This window comes from Paramormyrops kingsleyae, chromosome 17 (assembly GCF_048594095.1).
Source record: "Paramormyrops kingsleyae isolate MSU_618 chromosome 17, PKINGS_0.4, whole genome shotgun sequence".
Lineage (NCBI taxonomy): Eukaryota > Metazoa > Chordata > Actinopteri > Osteoglossiformes > Mormyridae > Paramormyrops > Paramormyrops kingsleyae.
Window position 1 is genome coordinate 13663354 of NC_132813.1, and position 17491 is coordinate 13680844.

The following is a 17491-nucleotide window of genomic DNA, read 5'->3' on the forward strand; positions in this document are numbered from 1 at the left end:
GATCTCTCAGGAGATCCCCCTCCCCTCAGAGTGAGACGTCTGATGGGGGTGTGGGGATCTGTCAGGCAGCTCTGAGTTACGCAGCACTGTACATATGGAATAGAGATACAATCACAGAATACAGCTCCCTCTATTACCTGACAAGAGGGATTTTCTTATCACTTTTAGTATAAATGCACCCCCTGGTGGCTAAAACTCCACATTACAAAGCACAATTTTTCACTGCAATACCTTAAGATTCCAGTTTTTTTTTCTTTTTTGGTTTATAGGTTGCACACTAAGAATAATTGAAAAAAATATTTATTGAACTTGATTATATAGTTATTGAAACATTTTATACAAAATAAATAAAACTTCCCTCTCCAGGAGGATAAAGGACAATGTACAAGGAGTGAAGGGTCATCTTCACCACAGGGGGCAGCACAAGCAGGAGGCGCAGGAGCGTGGAGACGCTGGCGGGCTGGGGGGCGGCAGCGGCCGGGCATGGCCCAGGAAGCACGCGGCCCCGTTCAGCACCACGCCGTCCCGCAGACCTTCCAGGTGAGTCCGGAGGCAAATCATGAGGTGCTCCAGGGACACGAACTTGCTGCGGAGCTCTGCAAGCTGCGGGCGGGAAAGGATTGGTCGATATCTCCTCACCGCAGCCGGGGCTGGCACAGTCGAAAGGCAGCTCTGCCAGAGGGGATTCTGGGTAGCGGGCTGCCTACCTGCATTTCATTGGACTGGATCAGCTTGTCGGTCCACAGGGGCATGGGCCTGGTTCCAGACTGGTCCTGCAGCCCCCGCTGGCTGTGACTCAGCTCCTGTGGGCCGAGGAGGGGCACACTGGTGAGGGTGAGTGTGCTCCGAGACAGTTGGCTCGTTTGGCCTCTGGGCCTCACCTGCAGAAGGTGACAGCTGTCCTTGGCACGTGCCTTACAGATCCGCAGACGATCCTCCTGCTTCACCAGCTCCGCCGACAGACTCTGCCAGGGAGATGCAGGCATGCATGACAAAGCACTCCCCCCCCGCCCCCCGCAAACGGGCCAGTGTGGCTCACCTCCACCTCTCGCAGAGCCCCCTCTGGGTTCACCCGCTCCTTCATCGCCGTCGGCACGGTGACGCAGTCGTGCATCTCCTCCAGTCGGTCCCAGCAGCAGCCCAGCCCTTTCAGGGCTTCCTCTGCGGCATTCTGATATACGGTCTGGGCCCGGAACAGAGTCCGCAACGACTGGGACCTGAGGTTTGGGGGGGGGACAGTGCGGCTGTCAGCGTCTGGGAGGCAGGGCTTATGGGCTGCCCATGGGAGGCGGAGCTTACAGGCCACCCAGAGGAGGTGTGGCTCACAGGCCATTCAGCAGAGGATTCACCTGCTCTCCAGGTAGCTGCCGATTCTCTGCAGTCTCTCGGCTGGTGTCTCCACCTCCTGGCCCGTCCTGCCCCCCTGTGGCTGGGCAGGGAAGACTACTGCCCCCTTCTGGAGGGCCTGAGCAGCCCTCTGCAGGGACAAACACTGGACTGAGGGCTTCACTCACCACACAACTGCAGCAACAAAAAAATGCATCTGACCCATTTTCCAGAATCAAGGGCGGGTCACGATGATCACAGAGCCCATCTGACGAATCACAGGGCAGGAGGCAGGAGAGACTCATTATTTCAATATTATCATTTCTGCCAGCCTGTCATGGCCATTATAGGTCATTAAAACGCTGATTATAATCATTAGTGATTAGTTATAAATGTACATTATGTCTAGCGGCACCCAGCAGGTGCATCGCCACGGCGACCGACCTCCAGCCTGTCAGCTTGCTCCAACACAGCCGCCAGACTGCCGTCCTGCAGCGACTCGGAGCAGAGGAGCACAAGCATGCAGCTGAGCAGGGCGTGAGTCTCACAGACACTGAGGCCAGGGCTGGACTCTGGGGCTGTCCTGGGGGGCAGGGGGGGGTGTCAAAAAGGAAGATGTGGGGGTGATCCCAACAAAGCTTAAACTATTTATATTAAAATTAAACAATAAAAGTATATATTGCTACAATGCATTGACGACATTGATACATGGATGCATGAAAAGTTTCTCCAGTTAAATAGTCAGGGTATCATTACTGGTAAGAACATCCAGGGGCGAGACACCCTGAAGTGCTTAAACTGCCTGTTCATCAAGCCTAAAAGTTATGGAGTTTCGGTGTGATCTTTCATGGCAGCCTCAGCTTTACAAACCAACCATCAGTAATATATTTAAAACTGCATATCATCGCCTGCGCAGTATTTCAGAGGTCTGAGGTATCACCTCATTTGGCAGCTCATTCACACATTTGTTGCTTCAAGGCTTTACTAACGCACCTCCCCTCTACCTGTACTGCCTAAGTGCACTATTACAGACCTCCAACGCGTCCCGAACGCGGCCGCCAGCGCCCTATCCCGCACGCGCATGACAGACCATGTCAGTCCTGTTCTTACATCACGTGACTGGTTGCCTTCGCAGTACAGAATTGATTTCGAAGTTTTTCCGTCGGTTTTTAAATATCTACCTGTTCTTGCTCCCGTCTGTCTCCTGTCTTCCACAACATTTATGGTGAATGTTTTCGACACGTTTAAGGATACTTTAAAAACCACCTTTTTAAAATATTGCTTATCCTTAGTTTTTTTTTTTTTTTTTTTTTTTTTTTTTTTTTTTATTTGTCGTGAGCACCTGTGTGCACACCTGTGTGTCAGCGCGCTGGTGTTCCTAAGGTTTCTCCAAGTAATTGTCTAGTAGTGTGTGTGGGGAGCCACAGCCCCGCCCACCCAGGACATGAAGTCGACACGGGGGAGACCCGGGCCCCAGATATCCAGAGGCCCCCCAGGGCACGGGAACCCCAGGAGGACCAACGCAGGGACAATTGCAGCCCCCACCGAGAAAAGGGCAGAGGAGCGCTCCGGAGGGGGGCCATCCGGCAGCCACATCACAGGAGCCCCAGGGGGCCGTGGCGACGAGCACGCAGGCCCCGCCGGCGGCCGGCCACACCAGGGCAGACCGGACCCCGGGCCCAGAGATCCAAGGGACCCCCCACCCCCCAGCCAGGGCCCCGACAGAGCCGGAAGGGCCAGGCCCCGGCAGGCAACCGCCGAGAGTGAGCCAGCACACACCAGAGCATCCAGCCCCAGACATCGAGAACCACCAACGCATCGGCGGCCGGGGGCCTCATCCACCAGCAGGGAGTGTGTTAGTTTTTTTTTAATTATTATTATTGTGCTGAATTCACGTCTTTGCATTCTAAGTATGGGCGTCGCCGCCATTAAATCTGAGGGGGACGTGCACATTACATAATTGTTCGTTTGGACCCCCCACTTAACATAAAATATTAGTTTTATATCAGTGTGTGTCCCCCACATTCAAAATGCTTCTGACGTCCCTGATTCTAAGTACTCTTATCTATCTATGATAGTATCTATGCACTTATTTTTTGAATTCTTGTTTTTATTTTTTTTTCTGTGCTTTCTTGTGTTGTATCCTTCCTGTATTCTTGTTTGTCATGTAAAGCATTTCATAAACTTGTTTTCGAAATGTGCTATATAAATGAATTATGTATAACATACTATAAGTATACATATAATATATATTTATTAAAAGGTTATACATGTGTTTTTATTATACTCACTAAATAAAAGAATGCACATGCCTTTAATTCACTTTCATTTCATTGTTAGAGTGGACAATTACCAGCAAATCTGTATTTTATCACCACAGTCCTGCACCTATTGTCATGCTGACCCACTTCATTTATACCCATCTTCACACATTTACTTCTCTGTATATGGAAATTGTTGGATGTGGCATTGCGTATTTCTATTTTTGGTTTTTCGTGTACCTGTAAACTACGCAGTCTGTAACTACTAACAACTTCCTACAGGATAATAGACGTGTTTTGATTCTGATTATTGTAGTGCTGCCTGAATCTTTGTCTGCAGCAGTACCCCCTCTAGTGGTCATGTGGAGCAGTACACTCGCCTAGCTGGTGATCGTATGACTAAACTCATTCCAGCGAACTGCCCCACACGAAGCACTCCTTTAGGTCTCTTGCTTTTACGGATTCTGGATTTTGGCTGTTCTCAGTAACCCACTTTCCCCATTATTAAGTCCACATTAAATTCTAATTAGAGGATGGACAAAGAGGCCGGCGTGAGGCAGCTCGTGTCACAGAATGTGATCAAATATAGTTAATTGGAGGAGAGGCAAAATTAACAATAACGGGGCTGAGAACGTCAAGCTCTCGCTGGATGAGGGCCCTGGCTTCGGAGAAGTACAGAGGGATCACCACGGCGATTGCCGGCAGCTTACCAGGCCTGGGGACGTGCCTCGCTCCTCTCCACAGCCTCCTCTGGCTGCAGGAGGTGCATCCCCTGCTGGGTAGGAGACGAGAAGAGCAGAGGGAGCAGGTCAAAGCAGAGAGGAGACCCACTTACCCCTCCTTCATAAAAGTACCGTATTGTCTAAACCAAAGCTATGCAGGTGAAATGACATGGGGGGGGGGGGGGGGGGGGGGGCATAAGTCCCCCCTTTGAAACTCAAATTTGTGACCCTGCCACCTCCCCTGCGGACTTACTTGCTTGTGGTAGTGAAGCAGAGTCCTGAAACTGAAGATGCACAACCCCAAGCCGGTCCACAGCCCCGCAGCCAGCAGGAGCCTCTCACACACCTGGGAGAGGCTGAGGGATGGGAACAAGGGTGCCTCCCTGTGGCAGACTGCCCACATGACACCTACCAGGAGAACGGTGCTCCATCGCTGACACAGCTGCTGTGTGGAACTAACACAAGAGGGAAGGCACTTTGTATCTCACACTCACAGGTCATTTATTCCTAACTTTGTGGGGACCATCCATTAATTTCTACGGGCATAACCCTAATCCCAACCATGACCACCTTAACCCCTACCCAGCCCCAACCTTAACCATAAGTAACCAAACAAAATACAAGACAATTTTAGTTTTGATCGCAGTCACAGATTTTTATCAAATTGAGGGTTATATTGTGGCGACCTGAAAATTGTCCCCACAAGCTAAAAGGTAACAGGTTTTACCACATGGTTGGGTTATCTGCTCCCCCCAATATAGTAAATACATACCTACTTAAACACACATACATACACAAACCCCAGGGCAGCCACATGCCCAAAGGCAGAGAGACGGTGTTCGGGTCTTTCCCGGTCTGACAGACATGTCAGACCGGCCAAAACAGAGTAACCGACAGCATAAGCCCCGAAAGGAGAAGTCTACTCACTCCGACTTCACGAGAGCGACAATACCGTGTATTGTGTGTACAGATTTGTGGAACGAGTCGCACGCATCAGTGAATAAGCCCCCGTTGCACGCCATAGGCTCACCCGTCCCTCAGCCCAGTGTAATAACCCACAGCAGCTGGCTAAATAAGTCCTGCCACGGCCGCTACCGAGAGCTGATTCGCTACAGCTGGGAACAAACCCAAACACCTGAACCTGATTGGGCTGATTAGGAGGCCCCAGGGCCCACCTCCTGTCAGTCAAAGCCTGGCACACTCACGTCATCCTGTGTCTCTACTCCGGGTGCCGGATGCCGTGCCAACCCGGTCCTGCAGGCTGCTGGGCGCTGGCTTGGTGCTGACCTTACCCCGCTGAGGTGCCGGGTCTCGGGACGCCGCGCGACTGGTTCTCCGCCTGAGGCTTCAGCGCGCCCTCCGCGCCATCCTGCCGGCTAATTGAGGAATGCAGGACTGGTTGTTTGCTTGGTGCCAGGCCACGCCCGTGGCTGAAGGCGCGTGCTGGAATGTCAGCCAGGCCTCCCCGTGACACGTTGTCCTGGAATCGCCGACGTGACGCCCAGGCTGAGGGAGTCTCCCGCTGAGTATTTCATGGTGATGGTGCCCACCCCCTGCTACTAAATGAGGTTCTAGGGCCCCCACCCACCGGATAAACGATGTAAGCTGAACCATGTGACAGTGACCGCCCCACCAGCTTCAGAATGGTTTTGACCTCAAACACAACAAAGCCAGAATTGCACTTCATAAATTCTGTATTTAAGTTCAGAGGTCTGTCATATCTCCACAGTGTGAAGAGTAAACATCTCAGCTTGCCTTTACTGATAACTATTAACAGCAAAGGAAATGGAGGCAGGATATAAAACGATTTCTTTAATTTTCCAACACTAATGACAACAGGACAGCTTTACTTGAAACAATGGGAATCTCTGTACAGCAAAGGAAACTAATCTCTTCTTAATAATACTTCTTTTTTTTTATACATTGTACAAGTTTATCCGGAGAGTATGCTCTGAAAATTGGAAAAATAAATATGGGAAAGGACTTTCTTCTGTGCCCCCGGATGCTGAAAGCCACAGCTGAAAGTACACAACATACTGAGAAGGGTGACGGCCCCTTGGGATTAGGGGCTGGGAGTCAGTGGGGTTATAACCATCGAGACAGAACCGCAAACGGGACTTTAGAGTCTGCTCAGACTGCAAAAGGGGTCTCACAGTGCACCTTAAAAGGCAGAGTCACACGGTCAATCCCAATCCTCCACTGACCATGTTTTCACAGACGGTCTGACTTTGATCAGTTACGGTCTATTTTTGGCTTTCAGTAGATGCGTTCAGCCATGTAATGAAACAGGCCATTGTGGGTAATGGGGCTGAGGAAAAAAAAAAATTAGGTCAGAAATCACTAGTTCTTCCTTCCCGATTCAAGCTTATTTCCAGTTAATACTTCTTAGGGGTCGCAGTGGGCGGAGCACGAAGGCGTCAGGTATGAAGTATGTAACACTAGCCTTTTTCCATCTTCTGCTCCAACGACACTGAAGAGGAGAGACAGGTTTTCTGAATGCAGTGAAAACATGATCAAAAGTAAAATTGAGTGAGGAATGCGACATTAACACAAAGGGGCTGGTCGGCTGTTCCGGAAAAACCAGGCTTCCCAGAGCAGCTGGCAATCCTGCGTTCCATAGAGTCTTCTTACCGCCCCGTGAACGGCGTCTCGGTCACGTGACCCTCTGCCCCGCTTCCTTTGCCTTAAGGTGCTTTAACGTCTGACTTAGGCCTGAAATACAGCCAAGTGAGACTGCAGGTCGAAATGAGGCTTCGGACAAACTTGGGGGGGGGGGGGTAATGGGGGACGGGCCGCTGCTCCTCGAAGGCCCCCTGCAAAAACTGGCTGGTGGCAGGTGGTTACAGACGCCTCTGAAACCGAAAATAAAACCTGCAATGTCTCCTCTCAGCTTCACGAGCAAATTTGGCATCTGGCGGACAGTGTCCAAGGCGGGTCAGGCCCCCCCCTCGCCAGTCGGGGGGGGGCAGCGTGTGGTCCATAAATCATCACGGCTTGGCGATGTGGACCTCGCTGGCGCCCCCACCATTGGTGGTGGTGGTGATGATGTACTGCGTGGTGGCCGGCTGCTGCTCCAGCTGCTCGGTCTGTACCGGGGTGACACTCGCACCAACGCCGGCCTGCTTGGAGTCCAGCTCCGTCTGCCCCTCCGAGATGACGTAGTGGGTCTGTGGGGGAGGGCCACGGGTCAATGCGGGTCAGCACAGCTTTTACGGCCCCCGCAATCACCAAAACCTCTTCATACAGCTGGAGGTTCACTGGCTTTATCCTCCAGTAACCCCGAGTCCCTGAAGGGGTCACTGCAATCGAGCCCCCAACAGCTTACCGTTTTGACCTGGCCTGTGTTTACGGCCGTGACTGGAGTTCCTGCCTCCGCGATCACGTACTGGGCGTGGGGGAGCGCCATCATCTGGATCTCTGAAGCTGGGGTGGGAGGGGGTTCTTATTAGATGGAGTCCAAGCACAGCGCTGTCCAACACTCATCAAGAAGAACCACACTCACAGTAACCCCTGTAGTTCCAGTTTCCGGGTAGGTAGGCATGCTGCACTGCCCCCTGCTGTTGGGAGGACGACGTCTGCAAGGCGTGGCTCTGAGCGAGGGTCACGGGGGTCAGCTGGGCTGGGCTCAGCTCCTGGGCCGCCTGCTGGGACGAAGGACTCAGCGGCTGACCAGCCACCTGTGAGGACGACACGCAGATTCCGCCCTGAGTCTCGCCGGGAAATTCCCCCCTCCCCCCCATGCGCACAAGCTGCCGGGAGGTGGGTGGGGGAACGCAGACTCACCTGGGCCGCCGGCTCGGCAACCTGCACGTGCTGCACCTGGATGGAGTGCTGGCTGTAGCTGTGGGGGTCGTGTAGCTGGCTAACATCCACCGTGGAATGCTGGGAATGGGGGGATGAGGCCTGCAGACACAACGGGGAGCCAATGAACATAAGCAGGGGTAGAACTGGAAGAGTGGCGAGCCAATCAGCATGCTCCGAGGCAGGCCCAGGACCGCAGGGAGCCAATCGGTGTATGGTGGGGTAGGATGGAGACAGCAGGGAGCCAATCAGCTTATACTGGACAGAAAGAGATGGGCAGGTCCTACCTGCGCCACCTGGACGACCTGCAGCTGAATGTGCTGCGGCTGGCCCAGTCCGCCCCCCGCCTGCGACACTGGGATGTATTGGATGCGTTGGTAATCGCCCTGGGCCGTGCGGTAGTCTGTGGTCAGCGTCTGGGACAGCTCCGTCATGGCCTGGGTCAGGAGGTCGGTGGTCTGGTGGGAGAGGGGGTCGTCAGGAAGGACACGTGTGGGCGAGCTCCAGCAAGCGATGGGGCCTCGCTTACCACCACGGCCTCCGCAGTGGCCCCGTCGGCGATGACGGCCGGCGTGCTGCTGATCACAGTGGTGGCCAGGGGCGCCTGGACCGTGTTGGCGAGTTGCGCAAATTCCGGGTGCTTCTTCCGGATGTGCTGTACCATCTTGGTCTGTGGGAACACAGGACGGGTCGGACGGGGATCAGATGAGGCACGGCAGGCCGCGGGGGGCTCACAGGGGCGGGGGGGGGGTGCTACCTTGCTGCTGTACTGCTTGGCGCAGTGAGGACAGCAGACAGGCGCCGTGGCAATGGTTCCTGTCAGCTGGGTGTGGGTGCTGATCATGGGGTCGGGCTCCCCGGGACCGGCCGGCCGCAGCTTGCGGATGCTGGGGGGGAGCTCAGCCCCCGGGTGGTTCTTCAAAATGTGCGCCTTCCGCTTGCTGGCGCTCTTATACACCTGTTGGGGGAGCAATGGAGAAAGCGGTGAGCATGTCCACAGGGCCCGGGGGTGTGTCCACAAATGCTATAGGCACCACCTTCTAGGTCCTAAGAGGCCATTGGCCACAAATTGACATGTGCTTCATCTAGTGGGCGGGGCTTCTTGTGTGAGGAACCAATGAGGGTGTGTGTAGGCGGGGTGGCGAGGACCTTGTCACAGTACTGGCAGAAGTAGTCCCTGTTGGGCTTGATGATGGGAAGCGTGAGTTCCGGCACCTCGTCGATCCGCATCTCCGGGTGCCGTTTGGACAGGTGGTTGACCTGCGAGGACACGGGATACCGTGACAAAAGGCAGTGCCAAGATCACCACCTAGCACGGCAGCAGCGGTGCCCTGGGGGCCACTTACCAGCATGCCACGGCGCCGAAATCCCATCATGCACAGCCTGCACTTGAACATGAAGCTCTCGAAGTCTGTGGTGGGTACCTTCTGCTTCAGCGTCTTGGAGCGGTGGATGCGGTCCGCCTTCTTGGCCTCGCGCTCTGGGTTGTGCATGCGCTGCATGTGCTCCCGCAGCTTGTCCTTCCGCTGGCGGGAGATGGCCCGTCGTTACGAGTTTGCGATCAGACCCTGAGAAATGCAGGGAACCGCGACCCAGGTCCCAGCCCCACCTTGAACTGCTTGCCGCAGGTGGAGCACAGGAAGTCCTTCCGGTCCGAGTGACGGAGCATGTGGAGGCGTAGCTTGTCGGGCCGGCAGAAGGCCTTCTCACACTCTGTACACTGGAAGACCTTTTCTGAGTGGAAGCTGCGCACATGTTTCTTCACCTGCAGGGGGCAACATAGAACCAAAATGTCCAAAAGAAAGAAAAAAGCCCCTACACACACAGCCCTCAATACCAGGGAGTCGGACCTGGATGAAGTCCGTGAAGGTCTTCTTGCAGGACGGGCAGGAGAAGCAGCCGTCCACCAGGTGAATCCCCACATGCTCTTTGAGCAGGTCCAGCCGGTCGAAGGAATCTGTGCAGAACAGGCAGGAGTAGGTCCTCTGCTCGGCGTGGAGGTGCAGGTGCTCCTCCAGGGCGGCGCTGCTGAGGAAGCCTTTGTTGCACGTGTGGCAGGTGAGCGGGCAGCTGCCGTCGCGGCCGTGGTACCGGAAGTGCTGGTCTAACTTGTCCTTATCCCGGAAGGCTTTGCCACACCGAGAACACCTGAAGGGCCGGAAACTCTTTCGGATGAAGAGGTGCTGAAGGGCAGCATTCTGTCGGGACAAGGGCAGGCGGCGTTACCGGGGCACCCAGAGAGAGGGGCCAGTCACCCCACCCAGGAAAGCCAGAAACATTAAGCTACTTGGTAAGTGTCTAAAATGAAGTGGGAGTTGTTGTTGGGGCGGTTAAGTCTCCTGTCTGTTTCAGCGCACTAATGAGCAATGGTGGCACAGATCCAACCGTACCCCCTACAGGTTACCTACCTGTAAATCCATCTTTGCATGAAGGCGCAGCGGGAAAGAGAGACACACACACTGCAGTCAACGTAACACAGTGCAGAGCAGCAGGACAGACTGGCCTGCAGGGGGCGCGTGCCTTACCCGAATCCGCTTGGCCCGTCGCATGTCCTGCGGTGTCAGGTGGGGGTCCAGCTGGCCTCCGAGGGATGAGTCATCCTTGGTAGGCTCGGAGGTGGCGTCGGCGCCAGAGGGTGGGGGGGGCGCGTCTGCGGCAGGCTCTGCACCGGGGGGCATTTCCGATAGCGTCGTCTGGGCGTCCATCTGGCCCAAGGCCGCACCCTGCGCCCCCAGCTCCACCCCCTTCAGCCCATTCAAGGCCCCCTCCACCGCATCTGCAAAAGCCCCCTTCCCTGCAAAGGCCAGCATCTCCTGCAGGACAAATGGCCAGTGACAGCCTGCCGTCTAAAAGGGCGCGCGCACACACACACACACACACACACACACACACACACACACACACACACACACACACACACACACACACACACACACACACACACACACACACACACACACACGAATGCTCACACAGGTACTGAGATTCTGCTGTAACAGGACGGTACCTTGGTCTTGTCCTCACTGCTCTCTGCAGGGGTGTCCAGCCGGATGAACTTTGGCGGCCTCCCTGGCCGGCGGCCCGTCCCAAAGCGCCTCCGTCCCCGGCCACGACTGCGGCCCCGCGCCCTGCTCAGGGGAAGGGGAGGCATGGGCGAGTCAGACCAGGCAAATTCAGCCTTGAAGGCTTCTCTCACAGGAAGGAGCACAAGCATGTCGCTTATTCTACTTGTAGATGACAGCAAAGCTTTTGAGTCCTTGAACCCCTTTGCTTATTTTAACTTGATGTCACATGATGTGAGGTTTTTACTTCTAACATTTGTGTTTTTGTCTCACCGGCTGACGAAGTCCAGCTTGTCATCATGCATGTTCAGGTGCTGCTGGAGCTGCTCAGAACTCATGAAGCGGCGGTTACACTCGTAACACGGCCAGTTCTTCTCCTGCTCCCTCAAGACTGGGGGGCACAGAAATGGGGGGAGGGGGGTCACACAGGGGCACTTGCTAATGCAAATCCAGCCATTTCCCCCATGCTTGCTATAAGCACCTTTCCTCTCTTCATCTGTAACATTGTAGATCTTCTGGTTGACAAACTCTGCATACGATGCTGCATACCACACCTGCACCAGAGAAGAAACACCAAGTTAGTAGGTTAGTTACAGTAACTTACTATCAATGCTGCCCAACAGCACTGATGTGGTGGGAGCCTGCTGGGCGCACCTTGAGCTCCTGCTTGGGCTGGATGTTCTTGATGGTGGTGTAGAAGATATCTGGCCCATACTGGTAGGCGACCAGGTTCTGCTCCAAGTGGTTCTGCGCGGGCCTGACAAACATCAGCCAGTTGCAGAGCTCCTCGTCTGAGAGATCCAGCCACAAGTCCTCCTTCTTCTCTCCATCTTTGGCCAGGTCCAACATGCAGACCTGCAGGGGGCGATCATGCGCAGAGCACTTTGATGGGACTGCTGCAGCAGCCAGAGGTAGACATTTCAAGTGCAGAAAGTTCAAATCCAGACCAAGGTTTTCAACCAACCAGCTGAGTATAAAGAGTTACAGTCACAGAGTACTCAAATGGCTGGCTGAAACAAAATCTTGGTCTGGATTTTTACTTTCTGGAACTGAAATTTACACCTCTGGCACCAGCTAACAAACAACCCCAAACTTTCACCAAGGGTACAACTGCACGTCCCTCAACACAAACCCATGAGCCATGGAGGTGCACAGTTCTGTCCAACAGCATCCACACTGAGACACGGTGACTTGCCTTGAGGTGGATGTACCCATCCTGCAGCTCGCTCTGCCGGACCAGGGGGCCTTCCACAGGACCAAACTGTGTGCGCTTGGGGATGCGACGCTTGGAGTAAACTCCACCCTGGAAGCGATCCACGTAGAGGACCAGCGGCAGGCTGGCCCGGGCCTTGGACAGCACAGGCCGGTTGGCGATGGGGTGCAGTGGCCCGTGTTTCAGGCACACTGAGGGGTTGGCATTATTACATTCCTCACACCCTGTGGGGGGGGGGAGCATTTCCCTTAGCATACTGTTTCAATTTCTACTCATAGCATTCCACAGGCCACCGGATGATGTCACGGTCATGTGGTTACTGGCATATCCTGATACTGCAGAGTTCGAAATGTCCCTGTCAACGAGGGAGGGGCTCGCGTTTCACTCCTTTAACCAATCAACGTCTTCATCGTGTGGCATAATTGCATTAAAACTAGGGTTTAATGTTAAGCAGCAAGGTGCACAGATTTGTAAAGTACCTGTAAAGTATGCTCACCTGCAAAGGCCGTACAGAGGTGCGTCTATTTCACGATAACAATATTGATAACAAAAATAACAACAATAATAACGAGCCTTGAACCAGCAACCTTACGATCACAAGCACAGAAGCATGGCTGGAAGCCATGAGTTTGAAAATGAGAAAAAAAATGAACAAATGTGGTGATGTCATATAATGACGACTGTGATTGGTTAAAGAATGCAGGCCCCTCCCCTTATGACCCGTGGACACCTTGAACTCGGCAAAACCAGGTTCTCCCGGTCACTGCAGAGAGACAGACGTACAGAGCGTCTGGGGGTTAAATGGCTGGAGGGGGGCTGGCTCCCAGTCATCCAGGTCTGAGTCGTCCCCTTCCTCATCATCCTCCTCATCTTCGGAATCCACTGTCGAGTCCGTGGCCCCAAGAGGGCTGGTAGAGGGATCCCCCACACTCGCCAGGGTGGGAAGGGATGCACTGGAAACAGACAGTGCCCCCTGTGGAAAGGCAGTAAATTAAATAACTGACTAACATCCTAAAAACGTCTTCTGCAGTAAATGTAGATTTTGCATGACAACCATAAACACCCCCACACCCCACTCTAATTCATAAGCAGCACATTCTGAGATCTCCCAGTAATAACTCAATAGTAATGAATGTGCAGTACAAGAAACTTACTGTTGGGGGCACTGTTCTTACCTGAGACACAGGCTCCAGAATAGCAGAGGGTGCCTCCGCAACGTTACTCAGAACATGCAGGTTGGCGGTGTTCATATTCTGCCCGCTGGGCAGCAACACTGTCACCTGAGCCGGGGACAATGGCTTTGTTAGCATGTTGTCTTGAAATGCAGTTTGCTGGCCCAGCCCTGGGTGGAACTGCTTACCTGTTGGGTGGTTCCATCCTGCTGTATGTACGCCACTTGGGGCTGGTCAGCAAAAACAGCCTGTAAGAGAAGGCGTGAGACAGTCAGCAACGGCACCAAAGGCAAAACAGTCACAGCCCGCCCACCGGGACTCACCTGTGTGCCGTCAGCCGGGTGGATATAGACCAACGTGTGCTCCGACGGCTCCACCGCAGCGTAGGACGTGCCGTCAGCCGCATAGACTACCTGCTGCTGCCCGCGTTCCGATTGCTCGCCGCTGTATACGATCTGGGCCACGGCACCGGCCTCAAAGTGCACCTGGAACAACCCAGCACAAAGCCACTCAGTGGCACCGACCTAGAGCAATGGCACGGCCTATGCTCGAGGATTCCAAGGAACATTCAGCTCAGCGAGGAGCACGCAAGCTCCATCGCGTCCCCCAGCACCAGGATCCCAACATACTCCAAACTTTCACCAAAATGCCAAGTCGGAGGGGGTGTCTGGAGTGGCCAGGGGCCCAGCGACTCGCTGCCCCCTCTCAGACGTTCAGTAAGACAGGGCACAAACCTGCGTGGCACTGCCAGGCTCGCTGCTGGCACCCTGGTTCCACGCAGGGGATGCCTCTTGCTTGGTCTCCATAAGAGCCACCCTACTCCTCCCCTCGGAAAGGGTTCCTAAAGCCTCCTCAGCCGTTCACGCCACACCTGCAGCTGGCGGGAATCCAGGGGCTCGCTAAACAGGGAGGGGGGGAAGCCAGGTCAGAAGGCTGAAGGTCCACCTCTTCTAACTGGACCTGATCCTTTCATCCAAACATCAGTTCACACAGAAAAATTACAGTCAAGCAGTTGTGACTTTAATAAAAGCCACAAACACCTCTTACAATGTGATATGTTGTGGGAAAACAGAAGGGCTTAAAGGAATATAAAGTCATCACATCTTCTTGGGGTACGATCCTATGTCATTACTGATTTAAACTGGTGTTTATTATATTAAATGATTAGATCGCATGCTTTATTTGACCTGTTACTATCGTGCCTTGTATTTATTTGGTAACAGTTCACTCAGAAACCTCAGCTGAATGGGCGGCTGTGGGACTTTTTCATTATTGATGTAAAATTAACACTACACACCGCTAGGCTAACAAAATAGCCGATTAGCACTAGCTGACAGGTAACCGTGATTCTGGTTAAAAGCCACAAGAGCCCGGCGTGCGCAGACCGGCCGGCCCGGCGACGAGGCAGACAGGCAGCCGGCTCGCCCGCCGTCGCCCGGAGCGGTCAGTCTACTCGCAGCGTGGGGGTACGAAAGATGCAGACTGGGGGAGGCAGCCGGCGAGCGGCCGGGGGGAGCGGCGCTCCAACGCACTCGGCCGCGGGGATACAGCGCACAGGAGGCAAAGAGTGCACATCGGCCGAGTTTTGAGCACAAACCGGGGCGACGGCGGATTTATCAGCCGGCGCCCCCCCTGCTCTGACCCCTCAGGTTCTGAGTTCCAACCGGACCATACCACAAAAAGCGGAGCCGCGGAAACCCGGGAGCCGGGCGCCGCACAAAGCCCACGGCACCGAGCGCAGAGCTTATGCCACGCCGGCCCCGAGTACCTACCGGCCGGGGCCTAGCGGGAGGGGGTCGCACGGCGACACCTCGTCGATACGGACGTCCGAATTCTCTGCGAGCCCCGAATATTTGGAACAGACCCACCCGTCCCCCCGCCATAGTTGAGCCCAGCCCTGATTCTGCCGCAGAACGAGGAAGGAGGCTCCTCCATTTTGGGTGGGACTAAAACAACAACGACCACGGATGAACGGACCCGCGAAAACGCGCACATTATTACCGAGAGAGAAACGCGGGCCGTCCACCACTATGAAATAGATACTTACAATGGCGAGCCTTGGCGGCGAAACTTTGGGTTTGGCGCGACGGCGCCCTCGATTTTTGACGATTTTAATGAAAACGCACAAGTAGACCTTACCTCAGAATGGTAGCTGCAGAGATGGCCGCATTGCATATATTAACATAATCTGCCTGGCAACAGGGGGGAATGTGCGCGTCGATTGGCGACGGACGGCAAAGGGTAAAAAACAAATTGACGAACCGATTCGGAAGCAAAGAGCGAACTTGGTCGTACATATGGTTCCGCCGGCGCGTCGCTGTGCGTTGTTGTGTTTTTGTGTCTCTGTCATTTTAAACACAAGTTTAGTTTGTCATTTAAAAAAATATGCCGCTAGCTCGCTTTCCACGAAAGGACCAATCACAACGTCCCGTCGTTTTATGCTTTAGCCAATAGGAAAAATCAGTTCAGTCATCCAATAGGATTTTTTAAAAATACCTCATTGAGTATGGTGCCTATACGATGTTATTCTATTTCTAATGGAACTTGTTTTGCACTTGCTATGTAGGTTTTCATCATTTTGTCCAACTGAGCGCGCCCAATACTTAGAAATTATATATGTGGGTTTTATGACAATATGGAAATTTGCTGACATTTCTTAAAATGAACTGCAATTCGGATTTATTTATGAATTTCAGTATATTTTCTAACAGGTTACCATCTCGAGTGTGTGCTGCCAAACGAGCGAATTAGTACTATTTTATACAACTTCACCCCTCTAGATTATGTGTGGTGTAGTAAGTTTGGGGAGCGAGTAACATGAAGTTCAGGCTTGGTGAGGTTGATAGTTTTACAGCTTTACCAGGTCTGGTTTTGATTTGTAATGAATATTTATTCCCTGATACTTAATTAGCCATTTGCAGAGGTACATAAATACAAGTTTACTGGAATTATTGCATGGTTCCCACAGTCCAGATTTTGAAACGGCGAGACTATGACACATAGAAAGTTGCATTCCGTTTTTTACCATTGAAAATAATCATTTAATAATTATATTTCAACAATAAAATAGATATAGTTTGGGGTGGTGGGTGTTTTAAGAGTCTTGAGTCAAGTTTGACTGGCATTGGATGGGTGGGTGTCCATAGCAACTAACCTGATTGCTGCTGGGGAAAAGCTCTTGTGAAAACATGCAATGTGCTTGATATTTTTCAGTTTTTAGAGTTTATAGTGGTTATTTGGTCTCAAGCACTACCAACCTGTGCATAAACGAGGCATTTATACATCTGGTGCTTCAACATATGGATGCGGGCACCTTGACTGAAGGGAGATCTTATCCACTCATTTGCTACAGAATTTGTGTATGTTTGACACACATTTACCTGAGCGATCTGGATATTTCACAGTCGTGTCACCTTTCACCCTAGAGCTCAGGCCTTCCTCTTAATGGCGGACTCCTGCTCCGAACCCGACACGAGCAACAGCAGAAGCTGAAAAGTGAGAGTCTGCACAGAACAAATATTCAGTATTCAGACAAGTCATCAGCTCTACAACACAGAAGTATGACTGTTATAAGGATGGGCATGTTATACGCTAAGAACTGACAACATGACTGAAGATCAGTATTCATACGTTTGTACTGGACTTGATTCTTCATTATGTTCAATAGATCCTGTACCGATATTAAAACTGTATCAGAAAGCTTGGGGAACGTTCCAGAACATTTGTCTGCTTGCCACGTCATCACTCTGTTGCTCCCACGGTGATGGGCATGCCGAACAGGCATGGTTTCAGCATTATGTCGAAAGTCGCACGTCTCCATGTCAATCACAGCACACGACATCATGAAGTTATAATCAAAGCACTTTCTGCCTGTACTTCACAGCCTGGCGGCTGCTTGACCCCCTTCAATTCTGAGAAATCTTTTACCCCAACA

General features: G+C 53.0%; 2 protein-coding genes across 8 annotated transcripts; both read right to left on the reverse strand.

The window, feature by feature from the left end:
• Positions 1 to 284: 284 nt before the first annotated feature.
• On the reverse strand, positions 285 to 5986 carry LOC111841495 (uncharacterized). 3 transcript variants are annotated; one of them, XM_023807270.2, is made up of 9 exons: positions 5515 to 5986; positions 4563 to 4764; positions 4298 to 4362; positions 1771 to 1909; positions 1350 to 1477; positions 1040 to 1217; positions 882 to 965; positions 708 to 803; positions 285 to 603 (listed from the first exon to the last, which is right to left on the reverse strand). In XM_023807270.2, the coding sequence occupies exons 1-9, from the start codon at positions 5517 to 5519 to the stop codon at positions 406 to 408; spliced, it is 1095 nt and encodes a 364-aa protein (XP_023663038.1). In that variant the 5' UTR covers positions 5520 to 5986; the 3' UTR covers positions 285 to 405. The 3 variants fall into 3 exon arrangements, with proteins under 3 accessions (XP_023663038.1, XP_023663037.1, XP_023663036.1); XM_023807269.2 differs by lacking the exon at positions 5515 to 5986 and adding an exon at positions 5237 to 5485 and having other exon boundaries at positions 4298 to 4359; XM_023807268.2 differs by lacking the exon at positions 5515 to 5986 and adding an exon at positions 5237 to 5483.
• A 120-nt stretch (positions 5987 to 6106) lies between these two features.
• On the reverse strand, positions 6107 to 15939 carry prdm10 (PR domain containing 10). Of its 5 annotated transcripts, none has more exons than XM_023807262.2 (23): positions 15820 to 15939; positions 14292 to 14456; positions 13881 to 14042; positions 13746 to 13805; positions 13561 to 13665; positions 13169 to 13358; positions 12368 to 12609; positions 11827 to 12027; positions 11654 to 11726; positions 11446 to 11563; positions 11118 to 11238; positions 10636 to 10923; positions 9961 to 10308; positions 9720 to 9875; positions 9457 to 9636; positions 9260 to 9370; positions 8868 to 9068; positions 8640 to 8780; positions 8398 to 8568; positions 8093 to 8212; positions 7812 to 7986; positions 7635 to 7732; positions 6107 to 7476 (listed from the first exon to the last, which is right to left on the reverse strand). In XM_023807262.2, exons 2-23 carry the CDS (start codon positions 14361 to 14363, stop codon positions 7297 to 7299), a joined length of 3513 nt encoding a protein of 1170 aa, XP_023663030.1. In that variant the 5' UTR covers positions 14364 to 14456; positions 15820 to 15939; the 3' UTR covers positions 6107 to 7296. The 5 variants fall into 5 exon arrangements, with proteins under 5 accessions (XP_023663030.1, XP_023663033.1, XP_023663031.1 ...); XM_023807265.2 differs by having other exon boundaries at positions 15853 to 15877; XM_023807263.2 differs by lacking the exon at positions 15820 to 15939 and adding an exon at positions 15697 to 15819.
• Positions 15940 to 17491: the final 1552 nt, after the last annotated feature.